Source organism: Pinus tabuliformis, chromosome 7 (genome assembly GCF_031772625.1).
Source record: "Pinus tabuliformis cultivar Carrire ecotype Pingquan chromosome 7, CPIR1, whole genome shotgun sequence".
NCBI classification, from domain to species: domain Eukaryota; kingdom Viridiplantae; phylum Streptophyta; class Pinopsida; order Pinales; family Pinaceae; genus Pinus; species Pinus tabuliformis.
This window is the reverse complement of record NC_142293.1, coordinates 451,035,111-451,056,324: the sequence shown is the minus strand read 5'-3', so window position 1 is coordinate 451,056,324 and position 21,214 is coordinate 451,035,111. Positions and strand designations below refer to the sequence as shown.

Genomic DNA, 21,214 nt, shown 5'->3' with positions numbered 1-21,214 from the left:
TTAAAGGATTAGGGGTCCTACAAATTTAAAAAAAAAATAGTCGCTCTTCGCTTGCACGCCAAAAGGCTTGCATGCCCCCAGGTATAAAACAAAGTTTCAAGGTCACCTTCTATTCGAGCTGACAAACCATTTGTTTTATCAGGAAAGGTATACCTCTTTCAGGCTACCCAAAGATTGCTCTATTCACAGTGCAAACAAAAGACTTCTTCGGCGATGTCTATCGAAATAGCCAAAGGTGAGTCGAGGAAGTTACTCTACTCACGTAACTTTGACAAGAGAATCTTGTTCTAGAATAAGCCCCTCTCCCAATCATGGATGGGAGTACAGACTAGTCATATTTTCTTGCGGAAACCTACCCTATACCCGAAGTTTTCCTGCCTAAGCAGACCAGGGTGCATGCCCCCTGGGTTTCAGTCATGTCCCCCTGAATCACTCACGCTCATCGGGTGGACGGACTGGAGATTGAGACATCTCTTGCGTGAAAAGACCATTTAGGGATGGTATATGACTATTTGCTATGCATGATCCTGGAAATGAAAGCTGGTCTACGAGCTTGACCACTCTTCCTTCGTGCGGAAAACACATCACTATAAAGAGTGATGAGACAATGGCTCTCATGCAATAAATATAGTCTCGTCCAAGGAGTAGATTGTAATCCAGGGGTCCTTGAACTACCATCACGTTCATGTGAATGGTTTTCCCTCTCAATGTTATGGGCACATTGGGAAGGATCCCTAACGGTCGACTGGTTCCTTTATCAAAGCCTGTCAGATTTCTCATCTCAGGCAAAAGTGATGGCGAACCAAACGCTTTCCAAGCAGTTGAGGAAAGGATACTCACAGAAGCCCCCTCATCTATGATGGTACCAGCCATAACCATTCTATATATTTGAACAATAATTCGGAATGGTATACTAGCTAGTAAACGGGGTCTGCCTAGTTGATTCCAGTCGAAGGAGACAACTAGGTTGGTTGGAGGTGGGACCGAATAGACGGCCGGGTACGACTCTGATGAACTTCCTTCCTGTAGTAAAGGAACGGGTAAATTGCCCCCATGTTCGTTGGAGTCTGTGCTTATGAAAAGAATTTGGACGGTGTCATCCTTGTTCTCTTCAGTGACTCTATCTTCTGAAGATGGAACCTCTGAAGGCAAGACTGGGTCAACTGCAGCCTCGACCTTTTGACTTTCTTCTTGTATGGATTCAGATGGTTTATCTTCAATGATAGATGCTTCGGCCGACCACCTGAGCGGGCCAGCTGGATTTTCAACTAGTGACGGACTTGGCAACAGTTTTTTATATCCAGGAAGAAGTCGTAACGGTGAAACCGGACGATCATCCAAAACTCTTTTAGCTTCATCTAAGAAGGGACAATGGTGGATGGCATGATCGCCTTCGCACAGTTTACAAGGAAATCTATATTTTCCTTTTTGTCCTGGGGCTTCACTTTCACTAGTTGACGGTGTGTTTTCAACATGATCATCAGAGGTTGACGACACCGGGTTGTGCAAACGAGGAGACCACTCCCTTAAGATCTGAGAGATGCAAGGACAATCTCTGTGATAGTGGTCTCCTTTGCAAATGACACATGGCGATTTAGGCCTGGTCGGTGCAGTGTGTGGATTTTCGCTAGACGACACTTGTTTGCCCCCATTCGCTTTTGGCTCCTTCTTCTTCTTCTCTTTCTTCTTCTTTTCCTTCTTCTCCTTAGGTACTTCACTTTTGGCTTTACCAGCCCCATCAAGCGAAGAGGAAGGAGGAGAGGAAGAATTAGAGGAAGTAGAAGGTTGGTGGGTAACTCTGGACTCGTCTAGTTGCTGATTCGATTGTTCAGGAACTGTGGTGTTCTGAATGATAGATGTTGAGAAGAGCCATACAGGCAAACCAATTGTCAGTCCTAGAAGTGACAATGTGGCCATATGGGGTGCACCAACATCTCCCCAAGAGGAGAAGGGACTAGGATTTCCTCCAAGGGGAATTCCTTGGTTGGTGGATTCCATTTTCTCAGCCCAAGATCAACGTAGGAAAGGGTAATGAATATTCCGTTTAAAATAAATTTTAGACGCTTTCATACAACTTTTTTTTTTAGTTTTTAAGAGTGGAGAAAAAACAAAAGATGACTCTAGTCTCCTTCGATTTTTAATGAGCCTGAAGTGACAAGTGCTCAGATGGACCTTTTCCATTAAGGAGTCTGAAAAGGAACGAAAGGGATTGCTCTGGAAATCTAGGTAGAGGGATTACCAAACCAATCGCAAAACTACAGAATACTTTTTACGGTACGGCAGTCAATCTTCCCGAATGCTGTGTTCAGTGCATTGCGATTGATAGGGCAACAGACATGGCTTCCTATGGATAAAAGATTAAGCCTATTCGGGTCTCCCAAAATATACTCGACGGTACGTGGGAGCACAAGTCCGTACTGGCACTTATCGTCTCAAAGTGGAGGAATCACCCAACCATCAGTGAGAAAAATAGTTACCAGGCTTTACGATGCCGGAATACGTCTCTAGCCTAGACTTCTAAGTGTTGTGCGTTAAGTTCCAAATCATTGTTAGATTCATTGAATTTATTTTAAGTTGATCTTGTTTATGAAGTTTTCCTTTCGGGTTCACCACGAGATGTAGATGTAATTCCTAAAATGCAATCTAAGATGATAAACAAACTTTTTATCTCGTTTATGCAATGAAAATCCTAGCTACTAGGGAAAAGAAAGACAAAATCTTTTCACAAAGAGCAAAGAGCGCACTCTAAATGCACTTTCCTAAATCAAGCCAATCAGACTGTCTATATAGAAATGCACATGCATGTATTTGTTTTCAACTTTCTTAGTATATGAATGCTAAAAAGAAAGTTGATGCACAAATCTGAATTTCTTTTCAAGCGACAAATATCAACAAGTTTCTTTTCGAAATCAAAAAAAATGGAGACGATTACAACACCTTACGATTTTGAAATGAATACTTGTTCTTGACACTAGAAAATTACAAATTCAGACCAAAAGCAATAGTAATAGGATAATTAACCATCAACAACAATCAAACTCTTTCCTACGATTGAAATCGACACTTGTGACAGTTTCAAATCAAAGGGCGACAGTATGATTACGCTACTTTTGCAAAGGAGAACTGTAAATGACTCAACAAACACACAAAAACATCTACAATTCTTTTGTACAAAGGAGGCGGAATAACAGTAAGGAAAAGGGGTTTCAAACAGACATATACTGATCACAGGCAGCAAAATTCAAGAATAGAACTGGAAAGAATGAACTACAGAAGCCACAACTGCACAGAGCTAGTCTGATCAGCACACCTGTAACACAGAGAATCTAAAATGTAGCGCAGGTTGTCCACTTGGGAAGTGCGCTGAAATTCAGAATCTCTGAACAGTACCAGCGCTGGGCCAGAAACAAGACTCTGTTCGGGTTCCGGGTCACAGTTTGCAGTTCAGTTCTTGGGTTTTGGCCGAGCAAAAAATAATTAGTAATGCAACAATCAGGGGTAGATCTAAGGAGGATCTAAGAGCTATCACAAGGGAAATCAGATAGTTTGTGAATCAGTTGTTTAAATCATAAACAGATCCAGTAGATGGATTTAAGTAGCAGTTGTCTACTTTGCATTTGTTATGGCAAATGCAGTTCGAATGCTACTTGTAAGTTTATGAAACAGACAACAAAGAATGATAAACAAACAAACTAATTATCTCCCCAGTGGAGTCACCATTTTGTTACAGGGAAAAGTGTCTATTTAGAACTGCTCTATCCCACTAAGGTGTGACAACTGCCTTAGAAAAGAACATAGAAAAGCTACTTTTGTTTTTCCTTTATGAATTATAGATAGAGAGGAACAGAAAGACCAACCTCTGTCTTGCGCTAATCTCTTGATTTGATTCCTCTCTTCTTTGATAGTCCTCAGCTACCTCCTCCCTTGCACGTCCAACTTCACAAAGTACCTGTAAGATCACAGAAGCATAGCACTATACAAAGACATGGATCTATAATCATAAACAATCTAGGATCATATGTAAATTGACCATACAAACGTAACAAGCATCAATGATACAAAATCATGGAGGAAAACTCAAATAACTTTTATTGATAAACAAGAAAAGAGCCAGGAGGAGTTACAACCAGTTGTTCCAACCCAGCATCAACCTCCCAGCAAGGAAGCCCCTCTTCACCTCAAACAAAGCTTAGATCACCCAACAATCTGATGTTTGTCTCAAGAAACCAAAAACAATTCCTTACAATATACAAAATTCCAGCCTCTGGATCTCTGGGATGAGGGATCCATATATAGATATCTGTAAGGGGGATGGGTCAAGTTGTGATTTGATTAGTGTCTTCTCTCTGATAGTTCTTGCTTCCACTTGGAGACTGATGGCCTCTTACTCATCCTTGGTCGAATTCAGTGAGGCAAGTGTCATAGGAGAAGATTCTGGAAGCTTCCATTGCCTCTCCACCTCGCGGAATGACACTGCCATTTGTCATTTCTTGCCCATCACACCCCACAGAAGGGACTTTTGAAATGCAATGCACCCTCACAGTGTATTTGGGTGAGATGCAACGCACTTAGCCAGTGGAGCAGCTGCAATGATCTTGTTTTGACCAATTCTGAGCAGTTTCTCATGGAGAACTTCTGGGAGAAGCTGTAATCTGTTGACCTTGTTCCTTTAGGGGTTAGAACAACACTTTTAGGGACTTAGGAGCCCTTGGTTTATGGACATTTCATGCTTGGGGTTGTAGGGCCCAAAAATGTCTATAACACATAGCGTGCTACGAAACTGGTGAAGGTGAACTTTTAGCACTTTATATATGTATTTTGGAGGTAAGGTTTGATAAGTTTCAAGTTCTGATGTTGCTGATTGAGATTTGAAGATCTTAGATAAAGTTTCAGATTGTAGAGACGCAGAAAGAATGGTTCAAAGAAGTATTTTATAGTGATATAAAAGCTGCGCTACGAAAACAGGCTATTTTTGTAGCGCAGTCATGTTTTATATTCTTCTCCATTTGTTCGAGGTTCTCTTTTTTCACAGGTGGAAAACTAAAGTTTTTATGGATTACTAACACATGTCACATATATGAAACAATCATCAATGCCAACAAAACTTCTCGAAGATAAGCATAAAGGATTAAGGGTTAAAAGGAGGAACTTTGTCTCCTTGTTTCTAGGACAGTTAGATCACGAATCAACAGGGTTTGTAACAATGTTGGAGGCATCATAAAGGTCAAAGACATGGATTAGAAATTGTCAAAGAATGTATTTGAGTTATAGATAAGGTTGTTGAAACATGTTTTAGGAGTTTCACTCCTATTTGTATTAGGGCTCCTAAAAGACAGTTAGTTGTCAGTTTGTAATTAAGAAGTTTGTTTTATGAGTAGATAAGTGTCAATTTTAGAAATTAGAATTCTCCTAAGGATGGATCATAGAATCCAAGGTTGTAAAAACTCTATATGAAGCATGAGGTTGAATTCCTCAGGGTTGGCAATTTTATTAGCAAAAGAAGCTGTGTTATTGTAGCAGATTGTGTGCTTTTCAAACTTAATACAGAGATCAGTTTTACTACTCAAGATTCGCAAGGGGTTTATGTGTTTGATATTTCTATGGCCTTTTTCAATTAATTATTTGCAGTGGTATGAGCATGTGTTTATATAGAATTCATTGGAAAATGCTCTACTTCCCTCACATGCTTGTAAACTGTGTTTATTCACTGTGTTACTATTTCACTTATAAACCTAAACTCCAAGTGCCTTGACTTCCATGTTTAAGCTGATTATAATGTTTTGTTGAAGACTAGCTTGACTCCATACCCCAATAGATGTATGCTAATCTTTGATTCAACCAGTTATACATTTTTGTCCATTTTTATTACTAGAGTTAGTCATCTAATCATTAATCAAAAATCTTAAACCTATTGAGAGAGCCCTCTCAGGTTGAGGAGGCTAAGCCTCAATCAAAAGATTGGTTTGAAAGAGTTACTTAGAGTCTACTTGATCAGTAGCCTATCAGGGTCAGATTTTGTGATAATACATATGACGTGCATCGCTTAGTGGAGGACCATTGTGCAAGAGTGTATCAGCCTTGGATCTATGGTGCCTGTCATTGGCCTGAGGAAGACCCATGGAGATATTGCTACAACTCCTCAAGGCTCATTGAACCAGTTAGAGTGGCTCTAGAATGGTTAGCAATGCACAAGGTAGTAGCATCTTAGAGAGTAGCAACATCGATAGCAATAGAGGGCAGCAGACCTACGCATGGCAAAGGAAAGAGGAAGGTTTCTGATAGTGCAGAGGCAGAGAAAAGTTGGAAGTTCAAGGAAGATCCACTAGTATTAAGAGAAGCTTTAGATATTGAGGCAAAGAAGTTCCAAGACAACAGAAGGATTGCCTAAAGACAGAGGGAGAGGCATACACTAGAAGAGGTAGAGAAGAAGTTGCAGGGGGTGAAGCAATAACTAAGGGAAGGACAAGAGTTGCTTAGAACAGAGAAGGAAGCATACTAGGAATAGGAACAACAAGAAGCACATTGTGTGCGCATTGATGAGACTACGCAAATATAGGTTACTAACTCATCATAAATGGTAGATAGCAAACATGATGAGCAGCCACAGGAGAAAAACTTTTCTCAAGAGATTGAACAAATGTTGGAACAGATGGACACAGATGTGGATCAATTAGAGAAAGATTAGGATACGCATCTCATGCCAAAAGGCCCAGAGGTCACTCCACCAGATTCACTAGATCCGAGAGCAGAGAAAATCCCAAGTGATCAAGGAGACACTGAAATCCTTGGGGAAAACCTAGAAGCGGATGTGCACAATGTATCTTTTGATGAGTCACCACAAAGAGTTGTGCAGCCTCGTAGAGTGCCCACTCCGGATGTCCATGCATCTCCTACGCATTTCGAGAGCGAGTGATCGTGTCTAATGTGTGCAGACATCCATTTGTATTGGCCGATGCTACAAAGGCATATGCTAAAGCTACTACCTCAAGTGTGAGATTCTTGATAGTTGAGAATGAATGCATGGCTAAGAAATTGGAAGTGGCCAAGCAAAAAGAAGAGTAAGATACAACATCCACTAGAGAAGAGTTGAAGAAAGTGATACTTGATGAAGTATCATCTCTCAAGATATTCATGTAGAAGATCTACTTTAGGTTCGTCATCGTGGATAAGTTAGTTGTCCATCTTAATGGTTCATAGCAGTGTTGTGCTAGGAAAGCATGCATCTTGACAAACATACACACTACTATAGATAACATGCAGATATGGACAATGAGGTACAAGGGATCCCCATTGTACTTGCCAAATATGATGAAACCAAAGGAATTGGATTTGAAAGCACACATCCAGAGTTGAATCCAGAATTATGAGGAACTCACACAGCTCAGCAACAGCTTACAAGATTCACATGCACGAGTGTTAAATAGCATGGATTTCATTGTATGCACACATGCAATCCCATCCATTGGCACACTTACCAAGGTGAAATCAAAGAACCAATTTCAAGTAGAGCTAGACATGTACATCAAGTGGTTGATGTGCATAGCCACCAACATAGATTTGTAGATGAGAACAAACAATATGCACCACAATGTCACTGGTATAGCTACACTCAAGATCATGATGTGCATGTTATATGATGAGTTGGACAAAGGTGCCAAATTATTCATACCTAGATGCATTAGAGGCAAGAGTTCACTTTGACAAGGATGTCGCCATGGAGTAGGCAGACACCATAACAGACTACCAAGCTTGGCATTAGTTCACCCAGACTTGTCTGTGTCTCAGTAATGTCTTGTATGGCTTACTAAAGCCCATTTTTGTCTCACATGGGTACATGTGTGGATTCTATTGTAAATATGTTGTAAAGAGAAAGACCAAGTGTCAATAGTTGAATGAAAATAGTCATCTGCTTAGAAAATTTTAGGGGCGAATGTTCGCCCTTTGGCGAAATTAAGGGGTTTTAAATTTTTAGTGGGCGAATATTTTGTATCATAGTACATTTTTACAAATCATCTCAAATAGCCCACCTTATTTTAAGGGATAGGGTAAAAAAGGTAAATTTAGCCCTTGAAATTAGGAGTTACAACCTTCCATTCACCCATTTTTAGGAATAGGTTTTATTTAAGTGAATCCTATGGGCGAAAGGCCCAAATACCATATTTATAAAAGAGGTATGGTAAATTAATAAAAATATAAATAAATGAGTTATGGTAAATAAATAAAACATTTTTTATATTTACTCCATAAGTCACCTTATATACATGCAAAGGTGTAAAACAATAAAAATATAAGTAAAGTGAAGGTATGGTAAATAAATAAAACGTCTTTTTATACTTACTCAAAAGGTATGGTAAATAAATAAAAATATAAATAAACTAGACGCATGGTAAATAAATAAAACCTCTTTTTATATTTAGTCCATAACCCTCGTTCTATTTATGAAGGCTCAAGAAAGAGGTTTTATTTAAGTGAATCCTATGGGCCAAATACCATATTTGTAAAAGAGGTATGGTAAATTAATAAAACTATAAATAAACGAGAGGTATGGTAAACAAATAAAACATTTTTTTATATTTACTCCATAATTCATCTTATATTTAGGAACACTCAAAAAATGCATTGTATTTAGGTGAAACCTATGGGAAAAATACTATGGGACAATACCATGCAAAAAACATTATTAACCCTAATATTAGTATTAATAAAAATAAAAATGGCACATGGTATTGACCCACGGTATTCACCTGGAACGTAGCCTATTTAAATGGGGGAATTAAACCAGCATAGATCCATCTTTACTCTGGATCTACTAACCCCGAGAGGTATCAAATATCATGATATGCAAACTAGCATAGAGTGAAAAAAATATTTGATCCGATCAAGAGTAAAAATGGATGTTGTAATTTAATGTATGTTAAACATTTTAGCTTGGTTAAAATAAAAAAATAAAATAAAAATCAACTATTAATTTTATTACTTTTTATAAATTACTAATAGTAATTTCTAAGCTCCAGGTTTATGATAACCCATGGTATTCATGTGAGCATATACTATTTAAAGGGGAAATTCTATCATCTTAGATCCATCTTAATTCCGGGTCTACCAAGTGCTCAGAGGGATAAATAGATTTCACCCCCCTAAGAGTGGTAGATGTGGAGTTAACATGGATATACGTTGGTTTTTATGATAATGAAGATATTAAATAGACTTAGGAAATTATATTGTAAAAACATCTTAAGGTGAATGGTTAAAGCATAGACATTGGACAAGTATATTTTTATACTTCTGTTTTAAACTGAAACAAATCCAGGGCTAAAAGGAATGGATTGATTGCACTAGTCATTCTTCTATAACTTTCCAACGTATGATGGAGTAAACAGATTGTAATTTGGGTAATTTTTCTAATTGCAAACAGGAACATACTTGTGTATTGGTAGGGTCATTACGAGCTCACTAGAAGTGATGAATTTGAATTTTTCTTGGTTTTATATATAGTTTTAGGTTTTTTCTCATGCTTTCTATGAATGGTATGGGTGAATTTTATCCTACACCCACTAGGTTATTGATATGTAATTTTGGTAATTTTGATTTCAAAAGATATTTTATAGAAATGCAATGATTTCATTTGTGGATTCAATAAACACAAGATTTTATAATTGAGTAAAATATTCTCCATGCCTGGTGAGAGATTCGCCAAAAAATTATATATACATATCATATTATTGATAAAATCACCTTCCATTTTTCCTATATACCATGGAGATTCGCCCATTTATTATACATGTAAATTTAGGGGGGTTCTTAAAATTTTCCCTGGTCATCTGTAAGTTGAAGAGTCATGAGGGTAGTTGAAGAGTCACAAAGGGGAATGTCAAGGGTCACCCCACACTTTTCTATATATAGAACCTCATAAATCATTGGAGTGGATTTTGGGAGCCAAGCTTCAAATAGGTATAACTTAGAGAAATCTTGGAGTGTATTGTAATGAGCCTTGGCTTCATCTGTAAGTTGAAGAGTCATGAGGGTAGTTGAAGAGTCACAAAGGGGAATGTCAAGGGTCACCCCACACTTTTCTATATATAGAACCTCATAAATCATTGGAGTGGATTTTGGGAGCGAAGCTTCAAATAGGTATAACTTAGAGAAATCTTGGAGTGTATTGTAATGAGCCTTGGCTTCTCCATAGTGCAGAGCGAGTACATCTATTTGGAGGAGTAGGCAAAAATGACTGTAACGTTCCACTATTGGGGCTAGTGGTTGTCATAGTTGTATGTATGATTGGATATTTTTCTCTTTTAATACAATAGAGACAGCACACTTCATGCATGGATTGTTATTGTAGTTCAACTATTCTAGTTGCTCTAACAATGTATGTAGTTGTAACTTACACATATATATGGACTATTTTGAATATGTTTGTATCAATATTACCAAAGCATATTGTTGGTTTAACTCATCACTTTGTATTATAGACTACTATTCTTTCCATATTGTGATGTCTTTGAACTCATGTGTCCCCTTTCGAGTTGCGTGTTATCACAGCCTTCTAAGGGGCACACTCCTCTCCCTTTCCGAGTGTTAGAGCCTTTCATGCATCTCACTTGACTTGCTGTAAGGTCACACCATTGCTTCCAACAAGGACATCTTACTTACCTCTGTGCACAACTGCAGTCAAGGCGATACCATACTACCCACTGCTAGGACTCGTACTCCAAATGGTCTGAGGTCTAGTTGGGACTTCTTACTGGGGAGATCCCCTGACATGTTGGTGGGTCCAACACCATAAACATTTTTTTCACTAGAAGGAGGTCTAGATGACAAGCTGAGTCCTCACAATGTGTTTCAAATGTTCACACATCTATCATGGAATACTTTACAGTTCACCCTCTCAAATGTTTGTCCAATGGACATATATTTTAAGTTGAGCGGGAGTTCTGGGACGACTGCTAAAAAATCACATATGATGGTGAAGGCGAAGTGGCCTGGCCTGAGCACTTCGATGACTTCCATGCAATCATGGAGAACATAGAAGGTTTTAATGAAGCATAGGTCTGTAGGTTGCTCGCACACACACTTCATGACCACCCATTGCTATGGTGTACCATATTGCCTAATGGCTCTGTGCACTCATTAAAATAGTTTAGTGATTAAATAGAATATGTTTTTCCCCATTTTGATGTTGAAGCACTTGATAAAAACATGTTACAGAAATGAAAGGCCCCACATGAATCTCCACCAAAATTTTGGGATAACATTCATTAAATTCTTTTTGAGGCTTTGAAAAGTAAGATGAAGTTCCAATATATTTGGGAAAGATATGATTATGTCTGTATTAAATCACTCTGTCCAAAAATGAAGAAAAACTCAAACCCTGCTCAGCATACTTTGGTGATGGAGTTGCGGAATCACAAGACGACATAGTCGATGTCACAAGTGACTATCTGCCTTCCTCTCATAAAAAGAATCCACCCCCACAGAGTGATGTGGGAGAGCATGTACATAAGTCTGTTCAACTCTCACATCTTTTCATCCTCACTACTCTCACATCCTTTCACCCTCACTACTCTCAATTTCTCCGCAGATTTGGTTGGGAAGTTCATGGGTTGTCATATGCACTTGCTTCCTCAAACTTTGTCCCCATTTTCTACTGATCATCCAGATTGTACTATCTTGTGTTATTCCATTCCAGACTCCACATTTGTTGTGTATGAGAATCAAGCTATCGACGGAGTTGAGGTTGCACAACCAACCTGCACTGTCATTTACGATGAGTATGAATGGGGATCTGAACATGAACCCATGGTGAAGGATTATCTCCTTCTATCTGCGCCTCCACCAATTTTTCTTGACATCTTTGGTGATTCTGCTATCTCTGATTTTTCTTGTGAGAATTCATCCCCAGATGCATCGACTCCCTATCGTTTGCATAACACACTTGATTTTAGTCCATCATTTTACAGCGGAGAAGACAAATCTTTCATTGAGAATCCAATTGATATTTCATCTACTTTTTCATAAATGCAGAGGGTGAACATTATTCCTTCTCACTTACCCCTCTTACGATTCATCTAATCATGAGGATGCCATTGAACTCATTGATTTTTTCTGATTGTAGTTGTCATGATCTCTTTACTCCTATATTCGATCATAATGTTGATTCAATCATTGTTGATCTTTCAAAGCCACATGTTTATGATGATATCTATGTCGATGAAGTCGAAACCCCATAGTATATCGAGGCACTTCAGCCCGAGCTGATGGTTATGTTAGACCCTCGCTATCTTGAGGTTAGTTTCACTTCTAATCATGAAATTATTGAAACACCCAAGGTTCCTCATCAGTCATTTGTGTGCATTGAAGATCAATCCAATACACATATTTCGCTTCCTCCACCTGAATCACATGATCCCATCGCTCATGCACTGGATGAATCATACACAACAAGCACACTCGAAAGGAATAATTTGTCTTTGTTTCTCATTCCTTCTTATCTGTCATATTCAAGAGAGTGTGCATGCTTATCATCTACACACAGTGTGTCACAACACCATGTTAAGTTCACAGAATTCTCGTCTTGCACTTTAACTCCTTTCTTTTTTGTCGACGCATTTAAATTCTTAGTGTGTTGGTCTTCATTATTATATCTTTCATGTTTACTGGTTCGCATCACTATCCTTTTCATGAACCATGCCTTCACCAACATGGGTCAACCAATGAGCTAGTGGCTGTATTGGAAATATCACATCACGTGATTAGGCCCATGCACCGTAAGCTTAGGAGTAGGAGTAGTGTTTGCTTTATGTCTTGTTTTCTTGCATGCATGTTTGATTTCTTTGTTTTCTTTTTTTTTTCTTGCTTGATTGCTTTGCTTACTTGTGTTTCTTTCGCATTTGCTTTTGCTATTTTCTCTATTGTTTTGTTTTCTTGTTTATGTTCGTAGGTCAGTTTCACATGAAATTGTGTGCGACTCTTAAGAGAAGAAGGGTAAAGTACAAGAGGACTTGTAAAACTACCAAGACTTGGTTATTTGTTATCTTCTCTCTTTATGCAGAACATGTTGTCTTCATTCAATGACACACCAATGGAAAATACATTATATTCTATGTTAATCTTAGTGAAAACACAACACTTACACTCTAACTAGTACCACCTACTCTAGTCGGCTATTTTTTGGATTAATCCTTGTCACTTCAATCAAGTAGAGTAAGGTGAGGGGGCAAATATTAACAAGTATGTCAAAGGTATATATAACATACTTCTATCAAGGAACAACCTCTTCTACTCTCAATAAGTCAAGATCCCACTTATGCCTCTAAACTAAATAAGTTCCAATACAGAGGAAAAAGAAGAAAAAAGGCTTCCTACACAGAGAGGTGATGAAAGTATCTCCGCCAAGGTACTAACCAGGCTCACTTCCAGTAGAGTGATGCTTGTGTTCTTGCACGACTTCGTCGGGGTACTGTCTAGGCTTGTTGGGAGCGGAGAAACACCCAAGATGAAACTTAAACTCTGACAGTCATATTACTTGTGCACCAATGTACCCGTCATCCCCAATCGAAACAACTAATTCGACTTGGCTTGGAATGTGTGTTGACCGCTCAATAGCATGGCAGGTGCTACATCTTTCATTCAAGCTAGTGTGGAAACCACGACGATCAGTGAATTGAACAATACTTCCGAAGGAGTTAAACTTGCTTTTGACGAAACAAAGTCCATTCAGAGAGATGTGTGTTGCCAATGTTGTAGCGGCTACAACCATCCTCCAAAATCTTTCCTCAGCTTCATTTTGGAGCCTCCCTACCAACCATTCTTAGCAGCATGTATTGCACTACCCAAGCACTTATGCTTTCAGTTGAGTTCATTTTTCTTATTAGCTTGTGTTCACTAACTTTTTTGTCTTTCACCCGCAATCTGACCTCCCATGCCTTGGCTTTCAATTGGTTCTTGTGTTGACCTGTATAATTTCGTAGAACTAGAGAGAAACCAGCCTTTCTCTCCATAATTGTGGAGTGTATGCTGGAAACCAACATTTCTCTCTAGAATTACGTAGAGCATGCAAGTTGCCTTCCCCAAGAAAATTGCGTAGAGAAGCCCATCACCAGGCTTTCTCTCAGAATCTACACAGTTATGGCTAGAAGTCTTATCTTCAATCTAGAAATTGTGTAGAGCTTGAGGGGCAACTAGAGCCACTCAGCCCAGAAACTACGCATAAGTCATCCCAAGGCTTGTTGGCCATTGCATGTGCTCACAAGCTTACAAGTTCCCTCCGAGACTAAGAAATCTTGCTTTTCATGCATGGGTTTTTTTCCCGAAAGAGAAAAAGAGAAAAAAATCCCTAGACTTTAGGGATCTATTTCTAGCAGTCAACAGTTACATGCAAAAAACGTTTTAGAAACCTCCTTCCAAGTGTCACTTTTTCCTAGAATTGTGGCATGAGCATCATAAGCCTCGATCTTATCAAAACTATTTATTTGATGCTTTAGAGCTCATTCCTCACTTCGATCTTAGAGCTATGGCATTCCCAACGCATCTAGGAATGTTTGGCACACTCGACACACCTTTTTCCATGTATTTTTGCTTTTCATGTTTTTTGCTACTTTTATGTCGCTTTGTGTATGTCGGTTTGTGTGACTGTTATTTTCTTGGCTTTATTTACTGCTTGTATCAGTTTGTATGAGAGCTATATTCTAAAGCATGTTGAGGCCGAGATGGAGTAATTTAAGAGATTCACCTTCTACACCAAAAGTGTCAATCCATATGATCGTCATCGATTAGTAGAGGACCACTATGCCAGAGTGTATCATCCTTGCATCCACCAGGCCTGTTATTGGCTTGAGGAAGACCCATGGAGATATTGCTACAACTCGTTAAGGCTCATTGAACTAGTTAGAGTGCCTATTGGATGGTTAGTAGTGCATAAGGCAGTAACATCTCAGAGAGAAACAACATCAACAGTAGTAAAGGGCAGTATACCTGGGCATGAAAAAGGAAAGAGGAAGGTTTCCAACAATGTAGAGGCATAACAAAGTTGCAATTTAAAGGATGAACCACTTGTATTAAGAGCAACTTTGGAGATTGAGGCAAAGAAGTGATAACACAATAGATTGATTGCGCAAAGATGGAGGGAGAAGCATAAAATGGAAGAGGCAGAGAAAAAGATGCAGCAGGTGAAGAAACAACTAACAGAAGAAAAAGAGCTGTGGAGGAAGGAGGAGGCATAGTATGAACAAGTGCAAAAGGAAGCGCAGAGTGTGCGCATTAATGAAACTACACAAATACATGATTATTCACCTATCTCAGCTGGTAGATAGCAAACAGGATGAGCAGTTGCAGGAGCAGGACTTTGCTCAAGAGATTGAGCATATGTTAGAATACATGGACATGGATGTGGTTCAACCATAGCAAGATTAGTATTTAGATCTCGTGCCTAAATCCCTAGAGGTCACTCCACTGGCTTAGCGAGATTTAGGAGTAGAGAAGGTCCCAAGTGATCAAGGAGACACTGAAATCCATCACGACAATCAAGAAGTGGATGTGCACAAGATATCCTTTGATGAATCACAACACAGAGTTGTGCAGTCATGCAGAGTGCCCACTTCGGATGTTCATGCATCTCTGCGCATTTTTGAGAGTGCATGAAAGTGTCTGATGTGCGCACACATCTAGCTGCATTTGCCAATGCTATAAATGCATATGCCGAAGTCACTAGATCAAGTGTGAGATTCTTGATAGCTAAAAACGAAGGCATGCCTAAGGAATTGCAAGCAACCAAGAAGAAATAAGAGAAAGCTAGAACATTCGTTAGAGAAGAGTTGAAGAAAGTGATACTTCATGAAGTATTGTCTCTTGAGACAGTCATGTAGAAGTTGTACTTCAGGTTCATCACTGTGCGTAAGTCAGTCCTCCATCTTAATGGTTGGCAGCACCGTTATGCTAGGAGAGCACGCATCTTGACAAACATACACATTATTGTCGATCACATGCAAATATGGACAATGAATTTCAAGGGATACCTATTGTACTTGCCAAAGATGATGAAACCAAAGGCATTCGAGTTGAAAGCATGCATCTAGAGCCAGATCCTGAATTATGAGGAACTCCCACAACTCATCACCAACTTACAGGCTTCACATGCACAAGTGTTCAGGAGCATGGATGACAGTGTGTGCACACATGTGATCCCATCCATTGGCACACTCATTGAGGAGAAAGCAAAGAACCATGTCCGACTAGAGTTGGACATGTACTTCAAGCAGTTGATGTGCATAACCACCAACATAGATTTACAGATGAGCGCAGACACTATGCACTAGTATGTCACTATTCTGGCTGCTTTGAAGACCATGATGCACATGCTATATGACGAGTTGGAAAGAGGTGACAAATCAGTGTACCTTGATGCAATGGAGGCAAGAGTTCGCTTCCAAAAGGATGTCGCCATGGAGTACACAGACACCATAATAGACTACCAAGCTTGGCATGAGTTTGCCACCATCGATCACCAAGAGGATGTCGACAAGTTAGTCTTCCCACAGTTTTTTGAGTCTCAGTGATGTCTTGTATGACTTACTCAAGCCCATTTTTGTCTCACATGGGTTCATGTGCAAATTGTATTGTAAAAATGTTGTAAAGTGAAAGACCAAGTGTTAATATTAGAATGTAAAAAGTCATGTGTAAGTTGAAGGCTAATGATGGTAGTTAAAGAATCACAAATGGGAATGTCAAGGGTCACCCCACCCTTTTCTATATATAGAACCTCGTAACTCATTGTAGTGGCTTTTGGGAGCCAAGCTTCGGATAGGTATAACTTAGAGAAAGCTTAGAGTATATTGTAATGAGCCTTGGATTATCCACAATGTAGAGCGAGTACATCTCTTTGGAGGAGCAAACGAAAGTGACTGTAACATTTGAGTATTAGGGCTAGTGGTTTTCATGGTTGTATGTATGATTGGATCTTTCACTCTTTTAATATAACAAATCCAACACGTTTCATGCATGTATTTTTATTGTAGTTCAACTATTCTGGTTAATCTAACAATGTATGTAGTTGTAACTTATGCATGTATGTATGGACTATTCTGTATATGTTTGAATTAATCTTATTGAAGCGTGTTTTTGGTTTAACTCATCACTTTGGATTGTCATCTATTCTATTTTCCATCTTGTGATGTCTTTCAGGTCGTGTGTTTTCTTTCAAGTTGTGTGTTATCATAGGCTTCTAAGGGGCCCACTCCTCTGCCCTTCTGTGTGTTAGATATTTCAAGCTTCTTCCTTGACTTGTTGCAAGGTCACACCCTTGCTTCCAAAAAGGAGGTCCTACTTACCTCTACATGCAACTAAAGTCAAGGTGATATCGTAGTATCCACTGTTGGGACTCCTATTCCAAATGGTTTGAGGTCTAGTTGGGACTTCTTACCGAGGAAATCCTTTCACATCTTGACGAATCCAACGCCATCAACAATATGAAACAAAAAAATATATATTAAAAAACACAAAAAAAAAAAAATATTAAGATCAATCCATATGATTTATTCACTAAAAAAATATCCTGCTACAAGAATGATAAATATATAAACTATTTTATTTATTTTGTACGTCCTAGATTCTTAGAAATATAGATGCATTTCCAATAGTGCATGGATTGTCTTGCGCTTTTCTACAATGTAATCGATTACTGGAACTTCCAATTTAAATTCAGTGCATGGCTTGTCAAGCACTTTTCTGCAATGTAATCGATTACTGGAACTTCCAATTTAAATTTATTGGATTTTGCAAATGAATCGATGGATGACACATTTTTCTTACGTCATACAATTTTATTAATTTGTTACGTAGTTAATGATTGTTTTATTTTATTCCAATAAACGTACACGTGTTATAAGGTAGTAATAAGACCCTCAAAATATATACTATTTGAAAAAATTACAACTTGATGGTTTAAATATTATAAATAAAACGTCTTTTTATTTTTAAAATGAAGATATAATAATTCAATGAATATATATTAATTTTTTAAAGTTTCTAACTATTTTGATATATTTTAAATAAAAAATTAATTTTTGAATTAATTTTCATTTAGTTATTAATGAGTTTATTGAGTTGCATTTGTTTCTAAATAAAGCTATTTAATTGGATTATTAGAAATGATGGGCAAAAACAACATCTTGTTCTTGTCCATTTTTTATGCAAATACTTGGTTAATGCAAATACATCCTTGCTTAATGCAAATACTTGTTATGGCAGGTAGTAATGGATGGTAAATATTTTATTTATGTGACCATGAACTGTTTTCAAGGATTTAAATTTTTGGTGGTAGTATCTAAAAATCATGACATAAATATTGCAAGCGCATCCAAAAATTTTGGCAGAAATATTCAATGCAATTATGGCAATGTGTTTTGCAAAGGAAACAATAGCAATCAATCCATAATGTTAAGCTATGGAGACTACCTTCTCAATATAATAATAAATAATACTAATATAAATGAAATGGTTGGTAGCATCAATATATCATAAAAATCAAAACACTTCATAATACATTTGACATTAAATGAGAAAAATTAATTAAACTATAATTTATTTTAAAATATATATATGTATATATACACCGCACTTTTTAATAGGACGATTGTTAATTTGTAAATAGACATTGTTACAATATCATGAGTTAATACCATTGCTTATCAATATCATATGCCCAAAAAACAATAACTCATTTTCATATGACAGTTTTTTTAATCAATCAATTTAATTGAAATAGGAGAAAGGGTATAACTACTTTAGAGATAAAAGACAAGTTTTAATTTGTATATACTATTAAGAATATCCTTGAATATTTAGTGGAGATTAAACTCTACTATTCAATTAATAATTACTAATAATTAAATTAGAATTTTAAAAATCCTATCCCAAAATTACAAGTCTATTAACATAACTACTCAAAACCAAATTCAAATAAAAATAAATTAAAATTAAAATAATAATCCAAATAAATTTAAACTAAGATTATTAATTTTTTTTTTTTTATTTGAAGCACCAATATGGCTAGACCTAATATAAAAATGGGATTTACTTAAAAGTTATAAAATATTTAAGTGATTGTGATTTATTTTGTTTACTTTGAAAGATTGAATGCCGTTCGGCTTCAATATTATTGGTCACAGGGTTAGACTCTTTTATGGGTTTATTCGAAGGGATAAAATATTTGGGTTGTTGTGATCTTCTATATAAATTTGGTTTTGAAAGTTTGAATTGAGTGGCTTCAATCTCATTTCATCGAAACTTTGAATCGTGTGGCTTCAATCTCATTTGATTTTATGTTGAAAAACAGAAGCGGTTTTTAGAACTTTTACCATTTTAAACTAACTCATCTCATACAAATTGAATCAAATTTCCAAGTCATTAAAAACTCCATGGTTTCTATTTCATCTTTCATTGAAACTCAAGTGTAGATGTTGGCACGGAGAACACATCACGTTATCCATGCTAGGCTCTGAAATGAGAGCATTAGGTTGCTTAGGCTCTAAAAGTGGCGAAACTATCTGGGCATTTATTTCGTGATGAAAACATCCGTTCCTTAAAATCATTTCTCAAATCGAAAACCTAATAACGTGCTTCACAAATTTAATCTATGGATTACAAAATCATGCATTTAGTTAAATCAGCTGAAAAGCTTTTGTACAAAATCAGAAACTGCAGCACTGTTGATGTTGTACATATTCTCCTCCTGCACCCAAACTAACTGTAATTTGGCCCGCTACACCCTCACACTCCCGTCCGACCTGTCCAATTTCTTCACCTCCTTCAAATATTGTAGGAATAGGGCTTTCCTTGGGTTCTTTATGAGAAAATATTGAGAAATCCCATTCATAACTAGCCCCTCCTAACTGATGGCTATTATTGGTATCAAGATACGTGGGGACACCCATGTTTACATTATATCTCGAATTTGGACCCGGCGAATCATCATCGCTCTGAAAATAATGGTTAGATTGGTCAGTGGGCCATATAATTGCTGGTGGACTAAATTGGCACGAATTATGCAGGGCACCGGACAAATGGGTAGTCCTGCCATAAATGGTCTCGGAGTCTTCTAAGATACTACTTCCCTCTTGAGTGGCAAAAGCTCCTGGATCGATGGCATTAGAGCAATCGGCCACAATATTTGAAAAGTAATAACTGGCGTTCAACTTGGAATTTGGAGAAGACGCAGCTGTGAATGATGCATAGGCCATCATGATCTCATTTTGGTTAAAGATCTCTACATCAAGATTGCTCTCCAATTTTTCAATGGAAAATTCATGATTTTGGTCCTGTACATGATCATGTTTTAAGCCCAACAGACCCTGAACAGGAGGGTACTGATTTTCAGCAGCGGTCACTACATTAAGGAATTTACTAGGCTGTTGGCACACTTCCAAGGGCTGGGCAGATAGACAAGGTGTACAAATATCGTGACTGTGATTTTGAGTCTGAGCATAAACTGAATTGGTGTTATAGCCATGATTAGGTTGGGAACGGATATTGGATTTGCTAGGTTTATTACCTTTGCAGTGGGTGGAGGAGGAGGTGGGCCCGTGTTTCAGTTTCTTCTTCATGAAACTAGAGTTCCAGTAGTTCTTGATCTCATTGTCCGTACGTCCCGGCAGACAGGCCGCAATTTGAGACCACCTATAAAGCATCGCGATGGAAAATGAAATTGAATTAGGAAGGAGACGAACAAAACGAAATTAACCTGTTGCCCAGAATGGAGAAAGGAAAAACGAAATTAACCTGTTCCCCAGAATGGAGTGCAAGCGTATGATCAATTGGTCTTCTTGAGGTGAAAATGCGCCACGTTTTAGGTGAGGGCTTAAGTAGTTCACCCACCTCAGTCTGCAGCTCTTTCCGCATCTTTGCAACCCTGTAATCATTGCGTTGACAATATTTACTGTCTGGTACACTCGATCAACATTGCTTCTATGAGTGTAATTTTATTGTATTTTTGGAATCTTGACAAAGAGCATGCTCTTATTCTGACAACAGCTCACTGTCTGATCGGATACTATAAAAAATACGGATTAATGAATATTATTTTTCGAGTAATTTAACTCTAATTATGATATAGATTTTGAAAATGTTTCGAAATTTGCTGAATATGATCAAAGTAATTTCGTTTTTATTCTATGTCAGTGCAAATTTCCGCAGTAACAAATGTTGGTAATAGCTTCCAGAT

At 37.8% G+C, this 21,214-nt stretch overlaps 1 protein-coding gene across 1 annotated transcript; it reads right to left on the bottom strand.

The window, feature by feature from the left end:
- Window positions 1–19,521: 19,521 nt before the first annotated feature.
- Window positions 19,522–20,897, bottom strand: LOC149247912 (uncharacterized). The gene is made up of 2 exons (XM_089455966.1): window positions 20,773–20,897; window positions 19,522–20,670 (listed from the first exon to the last, which is right to left on the bottom strand). The coding sequence occupies exon 2, from the start codon at window positions 20,595–20,597 to the stop codon at window positions 19,686–19,688; it is 912 nt and encodes a 303-aa protein (XP_089312092.1). The 5' UTR covers window positions 20,598–20,670; window positions 20,773–20,897; the 3' UTR covers window positions 19,522–19,685.
- Between the last annotated feature and the right edge of the window lie 317 nt (window positions 20,898–21,214).

Bases quoted from the DNA above. Each gene is read 5' to 3' on its own strand.
- LOC149247912 (XM_089455966.1), bottom strand. From the start codon at position 20,597: ATGAAGAAGAAACTGAAACACGGGCCCACCTCCTCCTCCACCCACTGC.